Source organism: Synchiropus splendidus, chromosome 2 (assembly GCF_027744825.2).
Source record: "Synchiropus splendidus isolate RoL2022-P1 chromosome 2, RoL_Sspl_1.0, whole genome shotgun sequence".
NCBI lineage: Eukaryota > Metazoa > Chordata > Actinopteri > Syngnathiformes > Callionymidae > Synchiropus > Synchiropus splendidus.
The window spans coordinates 38,184,331-38,205,743 of NC_071335.1; the positions used below are offsets into that span (position 1 = coordinate 38,184,331).

Below are 21,413 nucleotides of genomic sequence, written 5' to 3' on the forward strand. Positions count from 1 at the left end.
CAGTAACAGTTAGCTCCGTGCTACCTGTTAGCTGGAGGGTGTGTGGAGTCCCACAGCGAACACAGAACACTCTTCCATCATTCTACCATGGTGTCGATGGGGTTTGCTCATCCTGAAGTAGGTTATCTTTGCAAACAAAACGAAGCATACTTATGAGCACCGCAACCTGTCGCCACTCCAACTCCTCTGTGACTGACTGCTGCGGTCGGCCGGAGGAGCCGCGTGGCGAGGGCAGCGAGTTGGAGTCGCACCTCAGTCAGGAACCAAGAAGAGGAACAGAAATGAACATATCCTAATGATTCCAGAGAATCTGATCATTTCTCAATGCGTCCACCAGATCTCGATGGCCATCTGCGTTTGCACCAACAACAACGCAACACATTGAGACACAGATTTTGATGTCGAATTTTTGACATGGATGACATCAACAAATCGTTGCAGCAGTGAAGCACACACTTGTCACTTCACAGTCAAAAACACTCCTTCTGGTTGTCTTTCAACTTGATGCGCCTGTAACTCAACCACACAACTTCACAAAAGAACGATAGCGTCTGACCTGCAACGCAAAAAAGACAAAAAAAAAAACCCGGGTCATTAAGACCTCGTAACCTGTGTCCCTCTCCTGTTTCTGTCACCTCATTACCCTGAAAAACACTTGTTAACCCGAGTCCTTGTAAATGACATCTATTAAGGATCCCAGGGCTCCTAATTCTGACAGCCTCTGGTTTAATGTCACTTAAAAAGAAGGGAAGCAGATGTAAAGCTACAAGTCTATAGAGGATAATTGGATGTATCGCTTCCACACACACGTGCACGCACAGATCTTAATAGAGCCCTGTGATCAGAGAGGAGCAGTATCATGAACCCAAACAGCTTCTCTTAATCAAAGCATTGATTTTAAACTGGAGGGAATAGTGGTGTGTTTCTACAGCACAAAATGACCAACAACATGAAAGTGAGTCTCAACACTTCAAAGATTTTGCTATTAATAAAATTATGGGAGCATATGCTCATAAATCCAGCACAAGCACACTTGTACAGCTTCGCCACGCCGGAGGGAGGGGAGAGCGCGAGGCCCTGTTGCATGAATGCACGGATGACGCTGTAGCGCCCAAGACATCCACAAAGCTATCTCTGTTTCATCTTGTCTTGTCCCAAGAATGATTGCCTCAACTGAATGCTGTTAAGGAATCACCTTTGTTTGATACCTAAGGCTCATTTATGCTCAATGTTATATACAGATCCAGATGCCGACCGATTCTGCAGCGTCCATACGGACATGGCAGTGCCAGCAGAAACCGTGGGGGCAGTGTTGCTGTTACTACCTGATACGTAGCTCTAATGAGACACGATGAAGACATAACAACGGCAGAAATTCTGCGTCCTCCAGTCGCGATGTATTTAACGTCCTCACCAACCACCACCACCTGTGATGCTGCCTCCTTGTCATCTTTTGTGCAAGCGGTACATTATCAATACTTCTTCCACAGAAACAGTTTGTTTTGGAGTTTGTTGTTTTGACTTGTTTGACTTTTGACCCTGGGTTGCTCCCCCCGGTGGATATATAGTATTGAACAGCACTACCGACACAAAGAATGGAAGTATGTAATCAGTGACGGTAACAAGGGTAGAAACGTACGGGTACAGTGTTGTACGTAAAGGGAGCATAAATGGACCTGCGCTTGGCTGAAGCAGCCTGGATTATCATCATATGGACAAGCCACTTCATCAGGAACACCTGTTCACATGCTTGTCAAGACACGTGGATTATCACTTAGAGAGCGCACTGCTGAGAGACGTCTGCTTTGTGTGTCACTTGTTTTTGTTTCCTGAAGATTGATAAAACTTGACAGGGTCTTCAAGTGATAGTGGAGAACTGCCTCAAGTGTCAGGACGTTCTTTACCTCCCATCTGAAATGCAGCTCAAGTGTTCGCCTATCAACACATTTCCGAGTGGTCAGGGCCATGCTGTAGTCACTTTTGAATTCTTTATGCTATCTACACTCATACAACATGATATTCAACCAAGGAAAGCAGAGTTGGTGGAGCTATGGAGAGGCTAACAGAGCTGCAGGGCCCAGTGGAGGCTCCAACTCTTGCAGAGCCACATGGGTGTTGTCACACCTGACCATTTAAGAGATGTCAGAGAGGAATAAAAAGGACCATAACTTGAAAGTAGAGGGAGGCTTCAAAGTTATGACCATAAACATAAGTCACAAAAATTGTAAAGGCAGGACCTAAAAAGTGCTTGGAAACATTTTTCTGCAATGACTTGTCTTTCATCACTGCTCAACAATAAACCCCCTTTTTGCCTTTTTCTTCTGAACTCTGTTGCCACTGAAAGTCATCACCAGTGTTCTGTGCAGTTCCATAAGACAGCTGGATATTTGGTTGCTCAGGTTAGGCAGGAGTGTGGTGGCATCTGGTGAAGTGAGGCACCAAATCACAGTAACACCCGGGGAAAGATTGTCCTTGAAAACCCACATGACAACTTTTACTCAAAGTTCATTTACCGTAATTTCCAGACTATAGAGCGCACAGGAATATGAGCCACACCCACTAAATTTATGAAGGAAAAACTTGTTCATACAAAAGCTGCAGTGGTCTTTAAGCCGCAGGTTCAGTGGTACAGCCTGCGCTGTGGACAGGTCAATGGTGCACCATCTTAAAAACACTTTTCAAAACTAGTTTTGAAAAAAGGGCACAGCATCAAGAGGAAATAGCAGAAACAAGTTGCGTAATACGGAGCGTCTTCATTTATCCACGCTGCTCTCCAGCTGGGATCAAGTCAGCGGCCAAAACCCGACTGGCTTGTGTTCACGTCTGGCTTTTGTGCCGAACGCACTTTGTCTCGAGACATCTTTTGTTCACATTAAAGCCCTCAAAATGCACTCTTTTAGTCCGCATGCCCAAAGTTCTTACACCACTCAGCAGCTGCTTCTCGATTCCAGACCTCCAGGAGATCGACACTGTTGACAGAGATGTGCGGGCGAAAACATAGCATTTTGAGTGTTTTAAGGGTAAATTTGAAAATAATAATTTAATCTGATTTCAGCCTGAAAAAATCCATATATTAGCCACACTGTTATATAAGCTGCAGAGCTCAGACTGCGAGAAAAAAGTCGCAGCGTATAGTCAAGAAATTACGGTACGTATCGAGTCAGTCCTCTCCATTCTCTGCTGCAATTTTTTTTGCAGTCATTCTCCATTTTACTATCAACTTATATGTAGGCTTCAACAGAGTGCAAGACTTTGAGAACATTTCAATTCAAGGAATGAGGACCAAATAATTTCACACAGCCTGTTGCACAGTTACAGTACAGATAGTTGGCGAGTGTCAATAGTGTTGTAGTTCACCCAAAAAAATCTCCAGGATGGATCTGAAAACAAAACACAAATAGAAGGGGATTTCTTTAAAGCGGTCGCAAAACGCATGTTTGCTGGGAATATCATACTGTCATAAAACATACATTGCTCGACTGATGGCGTCTGGTCAATTATGATGATGTATCAAAAACATGTTGGCCACCGTGACTGAATCTGATGGCTAAACGGGGCATATATAATAACTGATGCCAAATTCATAACAAGAGAGATGAACCTGGTATTGTGGCATGAAAGACAGCCAGGCAGTTTTGAACTGCTCTCTCATCCCCATCCAAACCCCAACAGTAGACCGATGAAAAGGGATGGTTAGAGCATTTTCAACCAGCTAGGAGGCCCTCATCGTCACAAGTCCAGCCAACTAGTAGAGTGCGAAATACTCACTTGTTGAGACGGGGGAGAAGGGCAACACAGCCAGCAGTGATATTGAAGAGCCAGTGAGAAAGGCCCCGCGTGGAAGTCCATCTATAGCAAATTTGGAAGCATCTTGGATGAGATTTTGGAAGAGAGTGAAGGTGAAATCAGGTGTGCCATCACATCTTCAGCTGTCACTGAGGTTCTAATGTACCTCTCTGAGCCGACCAGGCCCAGGTCAGTCAGTCCGCTGGAGTACTGGAGGGCACATGCTACACAGAGTCCCTCACCAGCTGCTGTGGCAGGCAAGATTCTCTTCAGCTCGTCTTTATCAAAAACAACTTTCATTTCATTATGGGAGCATTAACACTTAAGAATGTGTGAGGGGTTCCATTGTTTTAAATGTTATCAAAACAAGATTCTATTTAAATGTTTAACTGCCTGTATTCTGCACTTCTGTTCGGTTCCTTAATTGTAGCAACAAGCTAGAACAGCACTTCTTTTTTGTACTTTAATGAGAATTGTAAGCTGATACATATATATTATTCCTGTTATAAAGTATAATGAAAAAGTTTTTTTGCATTCTACTGATGTCTTTAAATTGTGTGGCAATAATTCCAAAGATTAACTAAAGCTTGCAAAAAAAAAAAAAAAGGTATCGGATCAGTACTGGATCGGTGGCAGAGGGACTAAAAAAATCACTCAAAAAAATCGGATCGGATCGTAGGCAGTAAAATTTGGATCGGGACATCCCTAATTATAGCACACATGTCGTGTGCTACTGATGTTCTGATACGGTTTTGGATTGTGTCAATTCAGAAGTGACAAGCTAAAATACACTCGCTGCTGCAGCTCTGAATTATTCACAAAGTTGAGATGGCGCAACAGGGGGTGGAGGAGGAGAGGGACAGATGAATGAAAGAGAGAAAGAAACAGTCGAGAGGGGATGCAGAATACGAGAGGAGTCATCAAAAGCCTGACAGAGAGTATTGGTGACAACGGGGAACACTAATACACACACACACACAGGAAAAAAAAAAGATGTCTTGCTGAGGCAGTAGATGAATCCTTGCATGAAGTTCGTTCTTTAACAAATAACACTCTCTAAAGCACACCCAGGTTTAGCGTTAGGCATTTATGTCATCAATCTCCCAACATGAAATGAGAATAAAAATAATAATAAATGAAAAAAAAAATATTCCCAGCTCATATTTATTCCTCAATCTCCAATACTTTCACACTTTCGGGCGACTGCTTTGCTGAGCAGTCCCATTAAAATTCCATCTGCTTTAGCAATCTGCTGCTACAGCTGCTCAGCCTTTACATTTCCTGTCGTTGTGCCGACATTGGGAGGATGTATGGAAACACAAGATGGAGCCACACTTATTAGCTGAGGCGCTGGACACTTCTAATATATACACAGCAGTAGCTCCACCTGAGTAGATTTTGTTTTTCAACAATGTAGTTGTGAACAGCTGGAACACTCGTAATGCCCACTTCTCTGCCTTTAATAGTGCGTCTGGAGTGTTGAGTGTGACTGCTGTCAACATGACCAGATTATAATTAGTGACTTCCATTCGGGCAAAGCACTTAGCGTGAGAGAAGAGCTCTCTAAATAAGTGGTTGTGGAAAAGTCAGCTTGTTCCTTAGAGCCCCATTAGCAGTGGACGACTTCCCATCAGACAGTGTGCATGAGATCATGTGTGCACACGTGTATAGAAAACTGAACTGGCAGTTAACCACAACTCACGTCTGTGCACATGACGCTAATGCTGCACCCAGAAACATCAAAGACAGTTCCGCTCGCCTAGGCCAGCATGAGTCAGCAAGTGTCCAAACGTCCAACAGCGGTGTGTGGCTTTAACCAGGCGGCCAAGGGAAAACATGCGTCGAAAAAGAAGCTGCAATTTCGTAGAGAAAAAATTCAAATATAATTTGATAATTGCTTTGCAAAGGTATGTACAAAGACGTCAACGCACACGAAAGACCAGAATAGTTGCATCTGCAGGGTTGGATTGTTGATTTTTCCAGATGATTGTGTCATTTTATTGAAAACTTCTTGCTCTAAAATATAGTACAGCAGCAATGAAAACACAGTTATAGCGCAAACAGTGGCGGTAATTCACATAAAGGAGGCTAAAGCAACAGTCACTGTTTCCGTGTTGTCACAGTTCAGCACACATACAATTTAGTGTAAAAACGAATGTAGGGAAAAAAAAAAACATTTCATAGCGTCCATTTCGCTCATGCAACTAGAAAAGCATGCAGATGTCATCACTTTTCGGAGGAAATAAGACAAATGACTAAACCAGTGTCAGAGGAGTAGAAATAAATAATTTACTTTTCCTTTGAAATTTGGATGACAGAACTGTGTGTACGCCTCTTCTCACTGTGCCTGTCTGGGCAGCACACTGCCAAGAATATAAATATCTGTGCGTGCGGGGACACAAAACTGAGTTAGAAAAATAATGGAATGCACAAAAACTCTGCTGTATTTCTTCCTGCGTGTCAGAGCAATATTATGTGTGGGAACTAGTTTGCACTAAGATGCCCCAATGATTTAGAACTGAGGCTGTTTTTATTATGAGTGACTGGCCAGAGGCGGCCACTTTCTCCTAATATTTTTTGCCGGTTGATAAAACTCCCACCAGCCTGCCAATGCAAAAAGAAGTATGAGAAAATGAAAAAAAAAATTTTGGATTTCAGATCAGTCCATTAAGGCTTTTAGTGGACTCATGTGGGTCGTGGTGAAAGAGGGGAAGATTCTGTGGTTGTGTGCGCACTCATGAGTTTGAGCATGTGCGTGTGTGTGTGTGTCAACTATTAGTATGAATAATAAAAGTTCAATGACGGTCATTTATTACCCAAAACAATACATCTGATTCCAGGAATTGCAGCACATTTCCACATATCAAGCCTTGTTCACAAAAAATCTAGATCCCAGCATTCATAAAATCTTGCATGCTGTAAACAAACCACAGAATATACAGCAAAATGGCAGACGATGCATGGTAACTGTCGCACCTGACTCAACAACCAGCCATGGAGAACGTCTACAAGAAATGTAGTCCCTCCCGGCACTCGTGCGAGCTATGACATCATCACTTTCAAAAAGTCACTTTGTGATAATACAGGCCAAGACGCAAAACATGCGTATCATATCTAAAATAAAATACCGAAAATACTGGTTTCATGTCCACAAAAGATCTGCCTGATCAAAATGTCAGTGGATCTGTGCAACACATCTTTATGTGGACATGTCTACAGTCACCCATCTCCATTTTGTTCACTCCCCATCTGAAGGACTGTCAGAACCAGTTAACTATAGGCAAGAGAGAGGATTCCAAAATCAGCAAGAGACAATGTTGAAGGCCCTCAACACTAACTGCAAAAGAAATGTGGTCAATGTTAGTCATTTTTAAACATGTTGCATAAACAGTTATTTTTTTGGACATTTCACTGCATTTCACTGCTTTTTAGATAATAATAATAATAATAAAACATTTATTATAATTATTTTATTATATATATACACACAGTATACACAAATATATATACAATATATATATATACTATATATATATATATATATATATATATATATATATATATATATATATATATAAATACAAAAAAGCACAATTTCATATAATAGGCTGATAAACTGAAGGCTCTAGATAATTTGGTTAAACACTCATTGCAAACTGAAATTCTATGCGTACAGTGTTGAAGTTAAAACTTCAACACTGTACGCATGCTATGGATCACATGCTGGATGCATGACGTCATGGTCAAATAAAGAGGAAATGTGTGAAAATGGAAAGTGAAAATAATTTCGACTTGTGTTGAAGAGCCAACCGTGCAGTGAGCTGGGGAGTGGATGCCGTCCAGAATTTTGTCAGCAGTCTCATAGAGCTCTTTTCACCTCAGCGGTGCATTTTTGAATATAGAAAACATATTCTTCGTGCTGTCGATTTAAAGCAAAACTCATTGTTCAGGCTGCTCCACAGTGTTTGACAATGTTGCTTTTCGTGCACTATTTTGCAGACTATATTTGGCCACCTAATGTTCGATGTGACCCTGTTTTTTAAGACTTTTGACATTTTGATTTAAGACTTAATTCCTTTAAGGCCTTGATTTTGGATTCATGAATTTAATGCCTTTTAAGACTTTTTGAGGATCCGTGGGAACCCTGAAATATTTCCATAAAGCCTTGCAGTTCTTCTGGCTCACACACCTAAACAATCTGCATTCTGATTCATTAGCCCTGAACTTGCTTGTGTGACTGGCTATATGGGTCAGAGGCGGGCTTCGAGTTGGGGTCTGGCTAAACATAACTGAGGACTCGACTCTGGTGGCCAGAGTCATGAAGTGACCTACATGCACAGGAGACCAAACCCAAGACATCAATCACAGCAGCCGCCACTGAAACACCACAAAATGATCTGCCCCTCATGTTGCTCAACAACAAAACATTCAATAAATATCAAAGTGATTTAAGACACAGAACATTGTGTTGCCCATGTTTCCAAAAACGCGAATGAATGAATGAATCAGAAGTATGTGCAGCTCAGGCCAAACTATCTGTGGCTTTAGCCAAGGCTAAAGGGCAGAGCGCTGTGAGACAATGGAAAACAGGGTCGAGATTCCGCACTCGGGGTGGGACAAATGCTCAGCTCCGACGTGAGTGGTCTACTATGTTGTCATAATTCATACCAAATGTCAACTGCATAAGTGACTGCGTTGATCAAGACTTGCTAATAAAAACTATGAGGACACCCCAAGGTTGGGGTGTTTCATGAAGTGAGGACAGAAGCTGTATTGACTTAAATTAAAGTGTGTTTGGACTTATTCTAGTTTGTTTTGTGGAAACACACGCCATCATGAGCAAACAGGAGCATTCACTGACAGCAAAAACATGAAGAGAAAACTGATGTGAGGTGGGAGGAGGAGGAGGGTAGTTAAGTAACGGACGGATGGGTGGATATAACAGTGGCTGAGGCTAAATTAAAGAGAATCGGATTGCCTGTAATTTAAGGTGTCCACGCAGCACTGGGGGGAAAAAAACAGCTGCTGTCACTGCCATAAACACTGGGTGTCAAAGTTCACGGGGGATCTGAGGAAGGGCAGGTGAAACTACATCATGTGACCTATTCCACAGAGCTTTGTCAAGTGTGGCTTGACAGGGGGTGTGAGAATGTAATACTGAGACAGTAAAGGAGACGAGGACACGATGGTGTGCATGTGAGTGAGCGAGTGGGCGTGTGTGTGATACACATGATTCTGCTGCAGTGCATTCACACTCCAGCTCCACTGCAGAATCTGACCATGATGTCATCTTTCTCTTTCATCTCCACAGCCTTTCAGTGCCGACAAGAGCACGAGGTGGAGGAGGAGTTTATTCCAGTCATGATGAGGTGAGAACATTTTATAAGACGGAGACGGAAAGAAAGGAAATGGAGGAGGAGAAACAGGAATGGTGATGTGCTCTTATTAGATTTGGATTCACTCTCGCCACAGCGTGGTCTGATTTGGACTGCAAATATAGTATATTTTAATAACTACATCAGATCAGTAAAACTACGAGCAAACAAAGTACAAATGTATGGAGCAACACAAGGCCAAAGGCTGGCGTTATTCTTGGCAAACAGAAAGCATGGAGTCATATCTTTCCTTGCATAATACTGAATGCCTGTCATTATAGCTAAAAAGGCTACTGCACAAAAGGTAAAACTGTCTTGCAAAGTTTATGGTGGAAACTCTACCAGAGCACAAGGAAATTGTGTGAACTAAATATTCAAATGAAGGATTTTGGAGGGAAAGGATAACGTGATCAGTCAACTCGCTTTGCAGTGGAGTGTGTCTTAAGTGCTACTGTCCATGTCATACTGGTTCCTCCCTTGTTCTTCGAGTGGTCTGCCAGTTCGCAGGGATCCAGCAGGAAGTGGGACATCAATACTCTAATCAGTGGAGTGAATTGTCTCCACGGAGCACAGCCATCACATTGATGATTAGATTGGGAAAAAAGCCATTCATCCTCACAGTACATAAATGCTAGATAGACAGAAGAGAAACCTAGTGGAGGTCCAAACCTCCACCTGACAAGGAGGGGTCAACAGATATGGGCTTCAGAAGTCCTTTCTCATGGTCCTTGGTCATTCATTCACGACTCACAACGGCAGCCCACACAACACTGGCTTGACTGGTGTGAAGAGAACTACAGTGATTCCAGTGAAACTCATTTGATCTATTATTAATGAGAATCCCACTAGTCTGGCAGGTAACAGCAACGAATTTACCAGCTGCTTTAATACAACAGAGAAGGCTTAAATCGTTCCGGGCAATGGTAACCTGCCCTGATGTAGTGGACATTGCTCTTTGGCTCATTGCTCATCACATTTCAAAGCAACTTTGGAGGTCTCAGTTTGTTCCATGTCACAACTGCTTAAATCCACCTGCTTAATGTCAAGTTGTTTCATCCATGTCTTGACATTCAAAATTGTAAATACTACACTTGAAAGTAAGTCTTGTTTTTGAGGCATGGGAGTCACGAAATGTACTTTAACCAAGATCTCAACCATGAATGTGAGTCATCTCTATTCCATTGGGTCAAGAACAAAGAGAACAGAAAGGCTTTCAAACACATAAGACAGAGTATAGCTGAAAAGACGACTGAGTCAGGATGCGCAGGAAATGTCGTCTCACACATCAGTGGTACAGACGGAAGGACGGGATTACAGTGGTCATTTGACCCCAGTGGTCCCCACAGGGTGATCTCGGAAACATTAAGGTCTTGCCAGTGTGGAAGATGCACTGCTCCATTTCTGGTGCCAGTCAGGACAAGAAAAGCACTCATCTTTGATGAAGTAAATACAGCCACAGTGCTGACAACACCAGCGTGAGGAATGTGACTTGCAGTGAGTACTTGGTAGAAGCAGAGCATCATCTAGTGGCCAAAAGGAAATGCAGCAACTTTGAAAAAAACACTCAATCCAGCATTATGAATTTTCAAAATGCCGTCGGTGTCACTGAAAACAGACAAAATACGCTTTATTATCCTAACAGGACTGTCAGCCACAATTTGACCGCACATAATAGTATATGAAGGGAATGCACACACTGGGAGCAACAAACTGGCTGAAACCATACAACACAGCAAGTGGAGAGGTTCCGTTTGGGTCCCTGTTGGAATGCTGCAACACTCAGAAAGCAGCTCAGGGCAGTGTATCTGGGCTTTATAACAGAGTCATGGGGCACGTTCAAGTAAACAAGCAGTTCGGGTAGAGAATGAGAGAATTGCAGAACCTCCAGAAATCTCTAGTCATTCATGAGCATTGAACATCTCAACTGCAGGTGGACCACAGTGCAGGCTAAGTTTTGATAGTTAAATGGCCACGAGTGCACACAGAGGAGCCGGTGTTTCTTTACTGCAGTATGATTTATGTCTCCATACTACTTATGTAAAGATTCTGCTCAGCAATTCAGGCGACATTAGTTAAAGCTGAAAACACAATCTATCACCGCATTTTATTACTTTTCCTTGTCCTGTCAGAGATTGATTCAAAAAGACCAAGTTCACAATTTGAAAGTTTTTCCTGAACTTAACAGTGATCAATGTGCATCACGATGTGAGGTCCACAAAAGAGATGCTTTGATATTATACTTTGTCTCCGCGGTTGTTAGTGTTCAACCTGTAGTACACACTGCCAGCACAGCCTCCAGCACTTTGGTGCTTTCAGACTCTGGTCTTTGTTTGCAGGGATCTATCATCAGTGTGCAGTGGAGTCCACTTTTTCTGGAACTCGTGTGTGCGTGTACCTGTCTGATAGGCTCTGGGACACGGTAGCGGCAGCAGGCATGAGTGAGTCGTACAGCCGTATCCAGACTGATCTTGTGTCCAACAGACACGTACACCGGTTTTGAGCTGCTCTCAGAACTACGCAGTGCCTGCATTGTCAAAAAAATGTCTCATTTTAAAGCCCTTTTTTTTCTCATTTGACTTTTCACATGAATTTCCTCACCTTTCCAAGAACTTTGCCCGAGGCAGCGATGAGTGGGAAGCTGTCGCCACCTTTCTCCAGGGCAGCAATCTGAGGAGACACAGTCAAAGTCAGAACATGTGTAACATCATTTCAAAAGGTAAACAAACACTCAACAGAAAGGATCCATTTCACAATTGGAGTTCAATACTGGGTCATGGGGACAACAAAAAACACTCAAAAGTCAAGTTAAAAGTGGTAATTAGAACATTGACTACACACAAAAAAACATCTAACGTAAATAAGTCCTGCTGACTTGTCAAATGATATGACTTTGAACCTCAATCAAGAAAGTGTTTCATGAACATTTCCGCTGGCTCAGTGATCTCCATCTCCAGAGCTTACTGTACTTGACTATTCTGTGACTGACCATTTCCAAGTTGAAACCAGCACAGGCTCAACATGTGACATTTATTTCAGTTTTCCACTCCATCTGATCGGCAGCATCGCTGACCAAATACATGTAACTGACAAGACACAGGGTTGGGTTTGAGCTTCCACAACAAAGGATTTACTGGCTTGTCTGATTGCTTTTTCCTTCATTTTCAGCCACAGACTTTTGTTTACATCAGCCACTTCAAAGTCACACTTCAAGAGGTCTGACTAAGTGTCAAGTTCCCAGAGCATACTCACAGAATCTGTGTGGGAAAACGTGTTATCTTGGCAGATAAGAGAAAGAAACAATTGGATGTCATATGAGTGCAATAATGCCTTTTTCTTATTTGCCTTTAAAGCAGAGGTCCAGACTAGTTTAAGTTAAGTTTAAGGAGATAAAGTCCTTTTTTTCTAGAAATCCAGTTTTACCTTGTGAAAATGTCATAACGCGGATGATCACTGCAAAGACGTGTGTTTGCTCTCTCTCTCTCTCTCTCCCTCTATATATATATAGAGAGAGAGAGAGAGAGAGAGAGAGAGAGAGCATATATAAAAGCAAGCAACAACAACTCTTTCATCTCAACTTGATCTGAACAATGGAGCAGAGAGAAAAAGAGAATTTCTGCCCCATTTTTCTGTCTCTTTTCTTTTCGCTGACAGACTGTCAAACATTTTGTTTGATGTTGATTTCCAGAGTCCTGTGGTAAACTCAAGTGTTAACTGTTATATCCAGTAAGAGCAGAATTGCTGATCACCTTAACAGTGTAAGAGAATAATAAATGTTTTGGACTGCGTCACTACACTTATTGGTCCACTATTTGTCTTCTTCAGAAGGTTTCTGATCACGTGACTCTCAGTCATTACTCCTCACTCTTGTTTATCTCCCATTGGCAATGTGCCACTGTGTGTGACAAGCTGCTTCGGGGGTTTGGTGCACATCCATCTCACGTCTCTCGTCTTGGAACTCCACTGTCAGCTTCACCGAGAAGAGAACGTGTGCCTTAACGTTCATTTGGTGGAACGCGATTCTGATAATTGACAGTGATGCTTCTCGCCTGCCATGCTGCACTGACAACCTTGAATTTCCTCACTTCCTGCTGGAATTTCACAAGGATGGGCTGTGCTCTTCATCTCCCTGGTCAGATCCTCAGTGCAGAGCCGAAAACAAATTGTATCCCGCCTTCTGCCTGATTGGTTTCTCTGTGAAGAGCCGTAGATGATCGATCACCTTCCATGCCCAGTGTGACGTTTACTCAAGTGACAATGCGTGACACCGTTTCTAACAATGAGATTTTTGCAGCAAGTACCAGAGCGGAAAAGGCAAAGGACCCGAGACTCCAAAAACACATGGACAGTGGAATATTCTTACGTTAAGAAATTTGGGTTAATAATTGAACTATAGTCATTCATTAGAGATTATTCTCCTTCAGTCATGAATTATTTATGCACATTCATGAGAATAATACATTTTTTTGTTCCGTGAGTATTGATATTTGTGAACCCATTTAATAATGTAATGGGATAATATTTCATAGGCAAATGCATTTGTGCTTGAAGTTATATCTAACAAACTCTTCTCAAAAAAGATACATTTTTTAGTCCTTCCATTGTTTAAAATGTATCAAGTGAGTCAAGCAGAATGTGAGGTGCTGTTTGAGCAGCTATACGGTGAGGAGCTAATGTTAAGGGTGTCGACTCGGTGGGACTTGGTGCATACGGTGGAGGCTGACACATGGAGGACTGGGGTAGGAGGGAAAAAAAGAGGTTCAAGTCATTTGCCCAACCCGCATTCCCCCAATCTTCAGCATCTGAAGACCATCACTTTACTGTGCAAGTCACAGCTGAGTGGCTCTTTATACACTGGCTTGAGTTGTGGTCGGATTTGCGGGAGGAAGAGGAGATGATAAATATGGCTCCTTGGTTTTTACTGTCTGTGGTTAGTAGTTAGTTAGTAGACTAGTTGTGACGCGATTCTTCTCTGAGCACTAGCTGGAGTAAGGGGAGAAATGGCTGAGGCCATCGCGATCCCAAAACATCAAAAGTATGGGACCGTTTTTCAAATGACACATCAAAGGACACATACCTTTGGCACCAATTTTTGAGCCATTAAAATTAAATTATAAAGCTTCAAACCACAATGCAACAATTTACATACATTTACATTTATTGATATTCTATTTACAATGCTACAGTCATGGTGCTGTGTGAGTCAACCCATACACGCCATACTGTATGCTGACTCTTTAAGGCAGTCAGAGAGTCGACTATCAAAACGATTTTTAGTTGCAGCCCTAATTTGTTAAAAATAGTTGCTCTAGTCACCTAGTCTTGTGATTAATGTCAGTAGCAATATTATATGAAAAAGCTAATAGACTCCTCAGGACTTTATCTGGCCAATTAAATCTGATGTCTGGGGTCTGATGTTTCAGTTTCATGGACATCAGAGTCATTAAAGCCGCAGCTCAGGTTGATGCCTTTGAAGTGTGCATGTATCATTTCTCACCATAAAAAGATATAAAAGAAGAGAAAACAAGGGTCATTGATGCAGCAGTGTGTTACGCAAAGTGAGGCATACTAGGTGTACGAAACTGCGTCTCGGTTGCTAAGGAGAACTGCAAATGTTCAGAATGAATCAAGACATCATTAAGGACAAGCCCATCTCTGAGCTGATGACGGAGAGAGATGCTCTCAAGGCCGTGCTGAGACTCTGTCGGATCTGGCAGCTTCATACGGAGCGCACACTTGAAGAAGAAATTCAAGAGTTGCACTTCGTGAAGATAAGGCTAAAGAATGTCCAGGCTTTTCAGCACTGCGGTCATCCACATTCTGAGAAGACAATCAAAGAGCTCCAGGATCAACTTGATCACATTGTCCTAAAATCTCAGCAAGACTTGGAGGAGCAGAGATCCAAGAACCTAAAGGAGATCAAGCTTCTTCAGAGTCAGGTGAGGGAGCTAAAGGCAGAACTCCAGTCTAAATCCAAAACCTTCTTGGAAACCTCTAAAAAGTATCTAGACTTGGAAGAGAAGATTCAAAAGATCAAAGCTGCAGGTCGAGCACAACTGCAACAGCAGCAGGACGGACAAGAAAATCTGATGGAACAGGAGGCAGAACAAGCCGATCTAAAGGTGCTTCGGCAGGATATAGAAGATCTATGGAATCAAAGGAAATCTGGCCTGAAAACAAAACTGCAAAAGATCAGGTGTAGGATGAACAAGACACTGGGTGGACAGAAAAACAAAATGAGATGCTGGCTGTGCCAATAAGTATCATATGGGCTTCTCCCGGAACTTTTTTCATGACCTTTGAGCAAGGAATGCTTATCGGTGTCGGCTCAACCAGTACCAAAATGTCCACTGCCATCAGAAATATTTGCTTTTTACAGACAATGTAATATTGGTCCACTTCTGTTAAGGTCCTCAATTTCCATTAGCTGTATACAATGAAACTTGGAAGTTGACCCACATTGTGAACTGTAATTGGTTCATCCGGTGATAACAAGCTTTGTCTGCCATTTCTATGTTCACTCAGGTCTCCTCTGAACACGCTCTAAGAAAGTGGCACAAGTGACTCTGTTAGTGTCAACCCACAAATAACAGGTCCTTACATGGGAGAGGCCTCTTACACCATTTACTTGTAGCGTAAACACAGCTGTTGCTAACTTTCTTTTCTGGGCAGAAAGGACCTGCTCCTACATATGAACCCAAGACAGCATCGTATATGTAAAGGTCAAACAACATTCAAATTTTATTGTGAAGGGAAGCTTCCGGTCACCACAGTCTAAGTGCAGTATCATATCTGTTTCTGTGGACAAGGCTCTAGCGCCCTCCACAGGACATCAAACGTTTGTTGGTCTTTATGTTGCAAACTGAGGGTATATTGTCTTAAAACCTTCTGCACTGCTTGTAAGTTGTCTAGGCTATAATAAAACAGTAGCAGAAAGTCATCAGAGCATGTGCGGATTCATTCACCCGATTCACTCCCACTTGTTCCTTTTAACTGCATGGATAACAATAACATGTTCTGAATGCTGTGCAGTTGCTTTCAGAGGAACAAATGGCAACTAATGACATACATGGCAACAACTGTCATGCTGGAATCTTTAAGGGCCATTTTATCAGCCAAGGATTTACTGGCATGTAAGTTACAGGTGAAAGCACCAGGCCATAACTACCCTGTTCATCTCTGGTTGAAGAGTTCTGCAAGGTAAACTACAGGTTTGCTGTTGTTTTAATGGTAAGCGCTGATCTTTGGATCTTCTGGATTTACTTTTCGGCAATGAAACTGGCTCGATACTGGAGGGTCCATGACACTGGCGAGCAGTTGTCAGGAAGGGAGCAAAACCACTAGGACCATCAAGTCCAGGCATCCTTAAATGAGCGAAGAGCTGAGAAGAAGCCTGCAGTTCCTAGACGTCAGTGAGACTCAATGCAGTCTTGTTCTCCACAGCAGAGAAGAATCTACCAGGAAGATGAGTCCGTCTGTCTCCCACAGACTAAACTCAAAACATCTCACTAACTCACTTGGATGGCCATACAATGCACCAGTGATGGACAGGTCAGAAAAGCAATACATTTAATAAAACCTTATTCAGACATAAATCAAAGCAGAACAAACAAGCGCGAGTGGTCGGAGCTTCTGTCCAACCGTTGGAAGTGAGGACCAAAGATGAGCCCTTCTGTACTCTTCTTTGGTCTGCATGATTGTCATACACAACCGGAGGGATTTTTTTTTAGTTCAGGAACAGTTTAAGTATTAGAACTGTCCAGATCACAGAAAACTTTTGGATTGTCAGGTGTCAGTGCTGATGCTCACTCCACCACTGAAGTCTCCAAAATCAAGATGGTGTGGTTGTGTGTTCAATGATGAATAATTCATAAATTCACGACACTAACAAACAACTAAATTAACGAAATTAAAACCTCACCTGACGCAGTTGTAATCACTGGGAGTTTGATGTATTAAAAACAAACTAAAATCAAAGAGGTTCTAGGATAACTGGATTTAGTTCCGAGAGGCTTCGGTGTGAGCAGGTATAAAAATAAGACATTCTTTCTATAGAGAGCAACAGCAGAATGGACAAGAAACCTGTGACTGGTGCTCGCCAGACTTGTGCACTCCTTGCACCTGGAGCAGGTTTTTTGCAACACCAACACATGGCAGCTCAGACAGCACTCCCAGGTGGCACGCCAGACCAAACTCTGCAGGACACAGAGAGCCATCATGAGACCAGCACGATAATCAACTCTTTGCAGGGGGAAACTGTTTGATACAAACTGATTAAAATAAGAGTCTGTGAACTTCACAAGGCTTCGGATCAAATCATTTCCAGCATTTGTTTTTTGAAATATATTTTTTAAATGGGCCTGGAATGTCATGTCCGCACTTTATTTGTCCGTTCTTTTTTGTCTTTCTGTCTCATGCTTTTATTTTGTTATCCACGGTTGCCTTCTTTTCCTGTTCCAGCGCTCTCTCCAGCTTCACGGGCAACACTGCTGGTGTTCATTCCCTCATCAAGCCTTCCAAGGATAAGAACCCTTCAACGCCAGCTCCTGTTTGCCAGATGGTTGCTTCTCGCTCCATTAAAGGTAATCTCTTGCAAGACTTCCGTGCTCTCGCTTTTCTCCCTGACCTTTTCTAGATTTTCCTGCGTGTTTGAATGACATGTCAGCTGTACCCTGAGTTCCTTGTTCTTCCTCACTCCACTTTCGTTTTCTCCCTAACTCCATTCAGTCCGTATATGAGCAGTTATTTAGAGTCTCACTTTTCAGTTATATCTTCGACAACTTTATTCCTCGTGTGTGTGTGCACTTTCAGTTTATTGACACCTTGTGAGCTTAACTCCGAGTGTGTTGTCTATTCCCCCAGTATTTAGGCTTCAATTCTAATTCACCTCTCTTGTGTTTCAGATTTTTCCCCAGTCCCTGCGTGTTGTTCCCAGTCCGCATTCTGGTTCCAGCGTCCTTAGTTATTGTTATTTGTCTGTCAATTTATTGTTTACGCGTCGATTAAATCTTGTAATTTAATCTCGTCTCCAGTGCCTTCTGTCAACCAGCACTTCCTGCACTTGGGTCCATTCCATTGGAATCATGACATGAAAGACTGTTGTCTTTCGTTAATTCCTGTTCAATGGTGATCAAAGTTCCAGTGTTGTTCTTCTCACCTCTGTAGTGGAAGAGACCGTTCCCATCCACAAACACCACCTAATGATGAGACGCACACAAACAAACACATGCATAAATGTTAAACATCATTGGTTAACAACAGTCCATATACAGTAAAGTCATCACCGATCCTCTGTAACAGTTTCAGTTTCACAGCCGTTCACACTACCATTTTCAATTCCTTATCTTTTTCAGACAGTTTAAGCTCATAAAGGAAACATGATGACATCATTCTTTACTGTGACTTAGTTACTCATCACGTTTTTCAAGAAGTTAAGGAATGTACCCAAGTCCTAGTAACAACCGACTTACGCCCGGGATTGGTTCCGACCAACTGGTCTTAAGTCACATGAGACGGAAGTCGAATGCCACTCAAAAAAGCGATGCTGGCTGGCTGCAGTAACTGTCGTACACGCTGCCGAGCTGCTACGTGTTGCGGTGCCAGACATTGAATAAAAAAAAAAGAAAAGCATCTGCTGGCCGTGGTCATAAGTACAGGTGGACGTAAGTCGAGCAGGTCGTAAGTCGGATGTTACTTGTAGTTATATCCGTCATCAGTCCATTCGTAAAAGAACCCGTACCCTACACGCAGTGTGTTGCAACTGTGTATAATGAATTTTGATTTCGGCCAGTCCACCAAGTGATTACCCGTGAAAGAGTTTGCCTGGGGAGAAGAAGTGTAGTCCGGCCAGCGGGTTATACACTTCTCAAGGCGTCGGGTCGGGGGAAGGAACCACAGAAGCACTGGGATGCAAGCTTCGGTTTATTCCACATCAGCATAATAACATTGTCTCATCGCCTGGCATCGCATAGCATCAAACTGTTTAAAGTACAAACACATTAAATAGAGACTGGATCAAGGGTGCTCCACACGCCAGGCTGAGTCACCGAGACAAGACCTACTGGGAGCTCCAGACAAAACAGGCATTCCTGTCTTCACCCCAAGGTAGCCATCTCTGGTGTATTTGGAATACAGAGTGGGTAGATATCTGTTCAACATTCCATTGGTACTGAGCAACAAGCTATGATTTAACAAACCGCTGCACGTGACCATAATGACACATGTCAAATTATTCTACATCATATCCCCCCTTTGTGGGTCTCAGGCCCACACACCAAAACTTAGCAAGCAATCCCATTTTATTTCATTATTATATTTGATTTTATTATTCTACAACAGAAGAAGAGCGGGTTCCTGTGGATACTGTTTTACATCGACGATACGAGTGGTGTTTTCACTACGTAAATTAATCCCTGTTCCGTACAAGTCTCCTGAAGTTACAACACAGTGAAAAACTCCAGGCAACTGAGCCTCAACAGTCTTGACTAGCATTGGAGAAAAGAAGTCTCACAATTGCAAGACATTATTTTACTCGCAAGATTAAGAGTAAACGCTTCAGGCTGTACAGTCCGATTAAACTTCATTTGAAAATGTTTCTGGATTCACAGCATCTCATTCTCATTTCTCTCAGCCATACTCTGTCTCGCCAAGCATGGCGCTAGCTCTCTGCCACCGACGTGTACGAACATTGTACACTCATTCATACAAGTCAGTGGCAGAGATCTAGCCGATTCCCACTTGTGAGTCAAAGTGACTGCAGGTGAGAATCTGACTCGACACGAATCTCCATTTCAGAGGGAGCAGACAACATCAGCAGTGACTGATCCTATCCTGAGCCAAATACCACAGGGAGTAAAAAGATCTACATGTCAGACTGCGTGTGCCAAAGTGCTGCAGCAGATGGCGTGTGTGCAGAATTGTTGATTAAGATGATAAACATCTGCATGCAAGTCACTGGGCAGATTGCATTTAGGGGAAAATAAAAGCAGAACGTGAGTGTCTTCCTTAAATCCACACAGACCAACCAGTCACTTGAGAAAACTGCCGACTAAGCAAGTGTAATTCAAGCAATTATGAATGACAAAGATGCCACCTGGCATGTTTTCACAAGTCTAAGACATGACAGCAGGGAGATGTATGTGTTTTGACATTAGCCTTCTCTTGTTGGTAAAAGAGGAAAAGAGATGATGTTTCCAGCAGCTGACCTGAGGCATGAGAGAGGGATCCTTGCCATTGAGCCGCTGCAGCGCCTCCAGAAGAAAGGGAGTTTCCCTGAAAGCCAGGAAGCCAGCGATGTAGGGGGCTGTCAGCGTCACCATCTGACTATCTTCATATAAGAGCTGTAGGAAAAGAAGAAAGGAGCATATACAGTTGTGTTCGTAATCATAGCAGTGTGTTGAAAAAGGTGAGTAAACCTCAAAATTCTTCAAATGAATTTTATTCCAATGCAAACAAATGCATTGGGGACACGGCACATTCCTTTTCAAAGCAAAAACAATTGAAAAAGTGATTGAAAGTCAAGAAATACAAAGTACAAAAAATAGCAGTGTTGACATCTTTATTTACAAACTCAAAAATGTAATTTATAAATAAAGAAAATCTTGATGATTCAACTTTCCTGAGAATCATAATTCTCCATTACTTGAATTTTGTTTATCTGGAACCATGATTTTGCTCGCTTGCTGGTGTGTTTGGGGTCATTGTCTTGTTGATGTTGCCCATTTCAAGGGCATTTCCTCTTCGGCATACGGCAGCATGACTTCTTCCAGTATTCTGATGTACTCAAACTGATCTATGATCCCTGGTATGCGATAAATAGGACCAACACTGTAGTACGAGAAACATCCCCACACCATGATGCTTGCACCACGATACTTCTCTGTCTTCACTGTGTACTGTGGTTTGAATTCAGTGTTTTCAGGTCGTCTGACAAACTGTCTGTGACCCTTTGACCCAAAAAGAACTTATCATCAGTCCACAAAATATTGTGCCATTTCTTTGTAGGCCAGTCAATGTGTCCTTTGGCAAATTGTAACCGCTTCAGGACATGTCTTTTTTTTTTTTTTTTTTAACCATAGGACTTTGCGTGGGCTTCTTGCAGGAACCTTGGCTTCACACAGGCGTCATCTGACCTTAGATCTTCTCCTCCTGGAGCTGATCACTGGCTGAGCCTTTGCCATTTTGGTTATTCTCCAATCCATTCCAATAGTTGTTTTTCTTTTACATCCTCGTCGTTCTGGTTTACCACTTTAAAGC

The 21,413-nt window shown here is 42.5% G+C and overlaps 1 protein-coding gene across 5 annotated transcripts in view; it reads right to left on the reverse strand.

Moving 5' to 3' along the window:
* LOC128755024 (endonuclease V-like) overlaps positions 1-21,413 on the reverse strand; it is a 76,351-nt gene that overhangs the window by 50,848 nt on the left and 4,090 nt on the right. For 2 of the 5 annotated variants that reach the window (XM_053858161.1, XM_053858162.1), the window contains exons 3-7: positions 20,363-20,497; positions 18,316-18,355; positions 17,241-17,353; positions 11,760-11,828; positions 11,557-11,685 (exon numbers count right to left, since the gene is read on the reverse strand). In XM_053858161.1, coding sequence (XP_053714136.1) covers positions 11,557-11,685; positions 11,760-11,828; positions 17,241-17,353; positions 18,316-18,355; positions 20,363-20,497 — 486 coding nt within the window. Of the gene's footprint in view, positions 1-5,614; positions 7,124-10,814; positions 11,686-11,759; positions 11,829-17,240; positions 17,354-18,315; positions 18,356-20,362; positions 20,498-21,413 lie in introns of those variants that run through there. The other 3 variants (XM_053858163.1, XM_053858160.1, XM_053858164.1) reach the window with 3 other exon arrangements.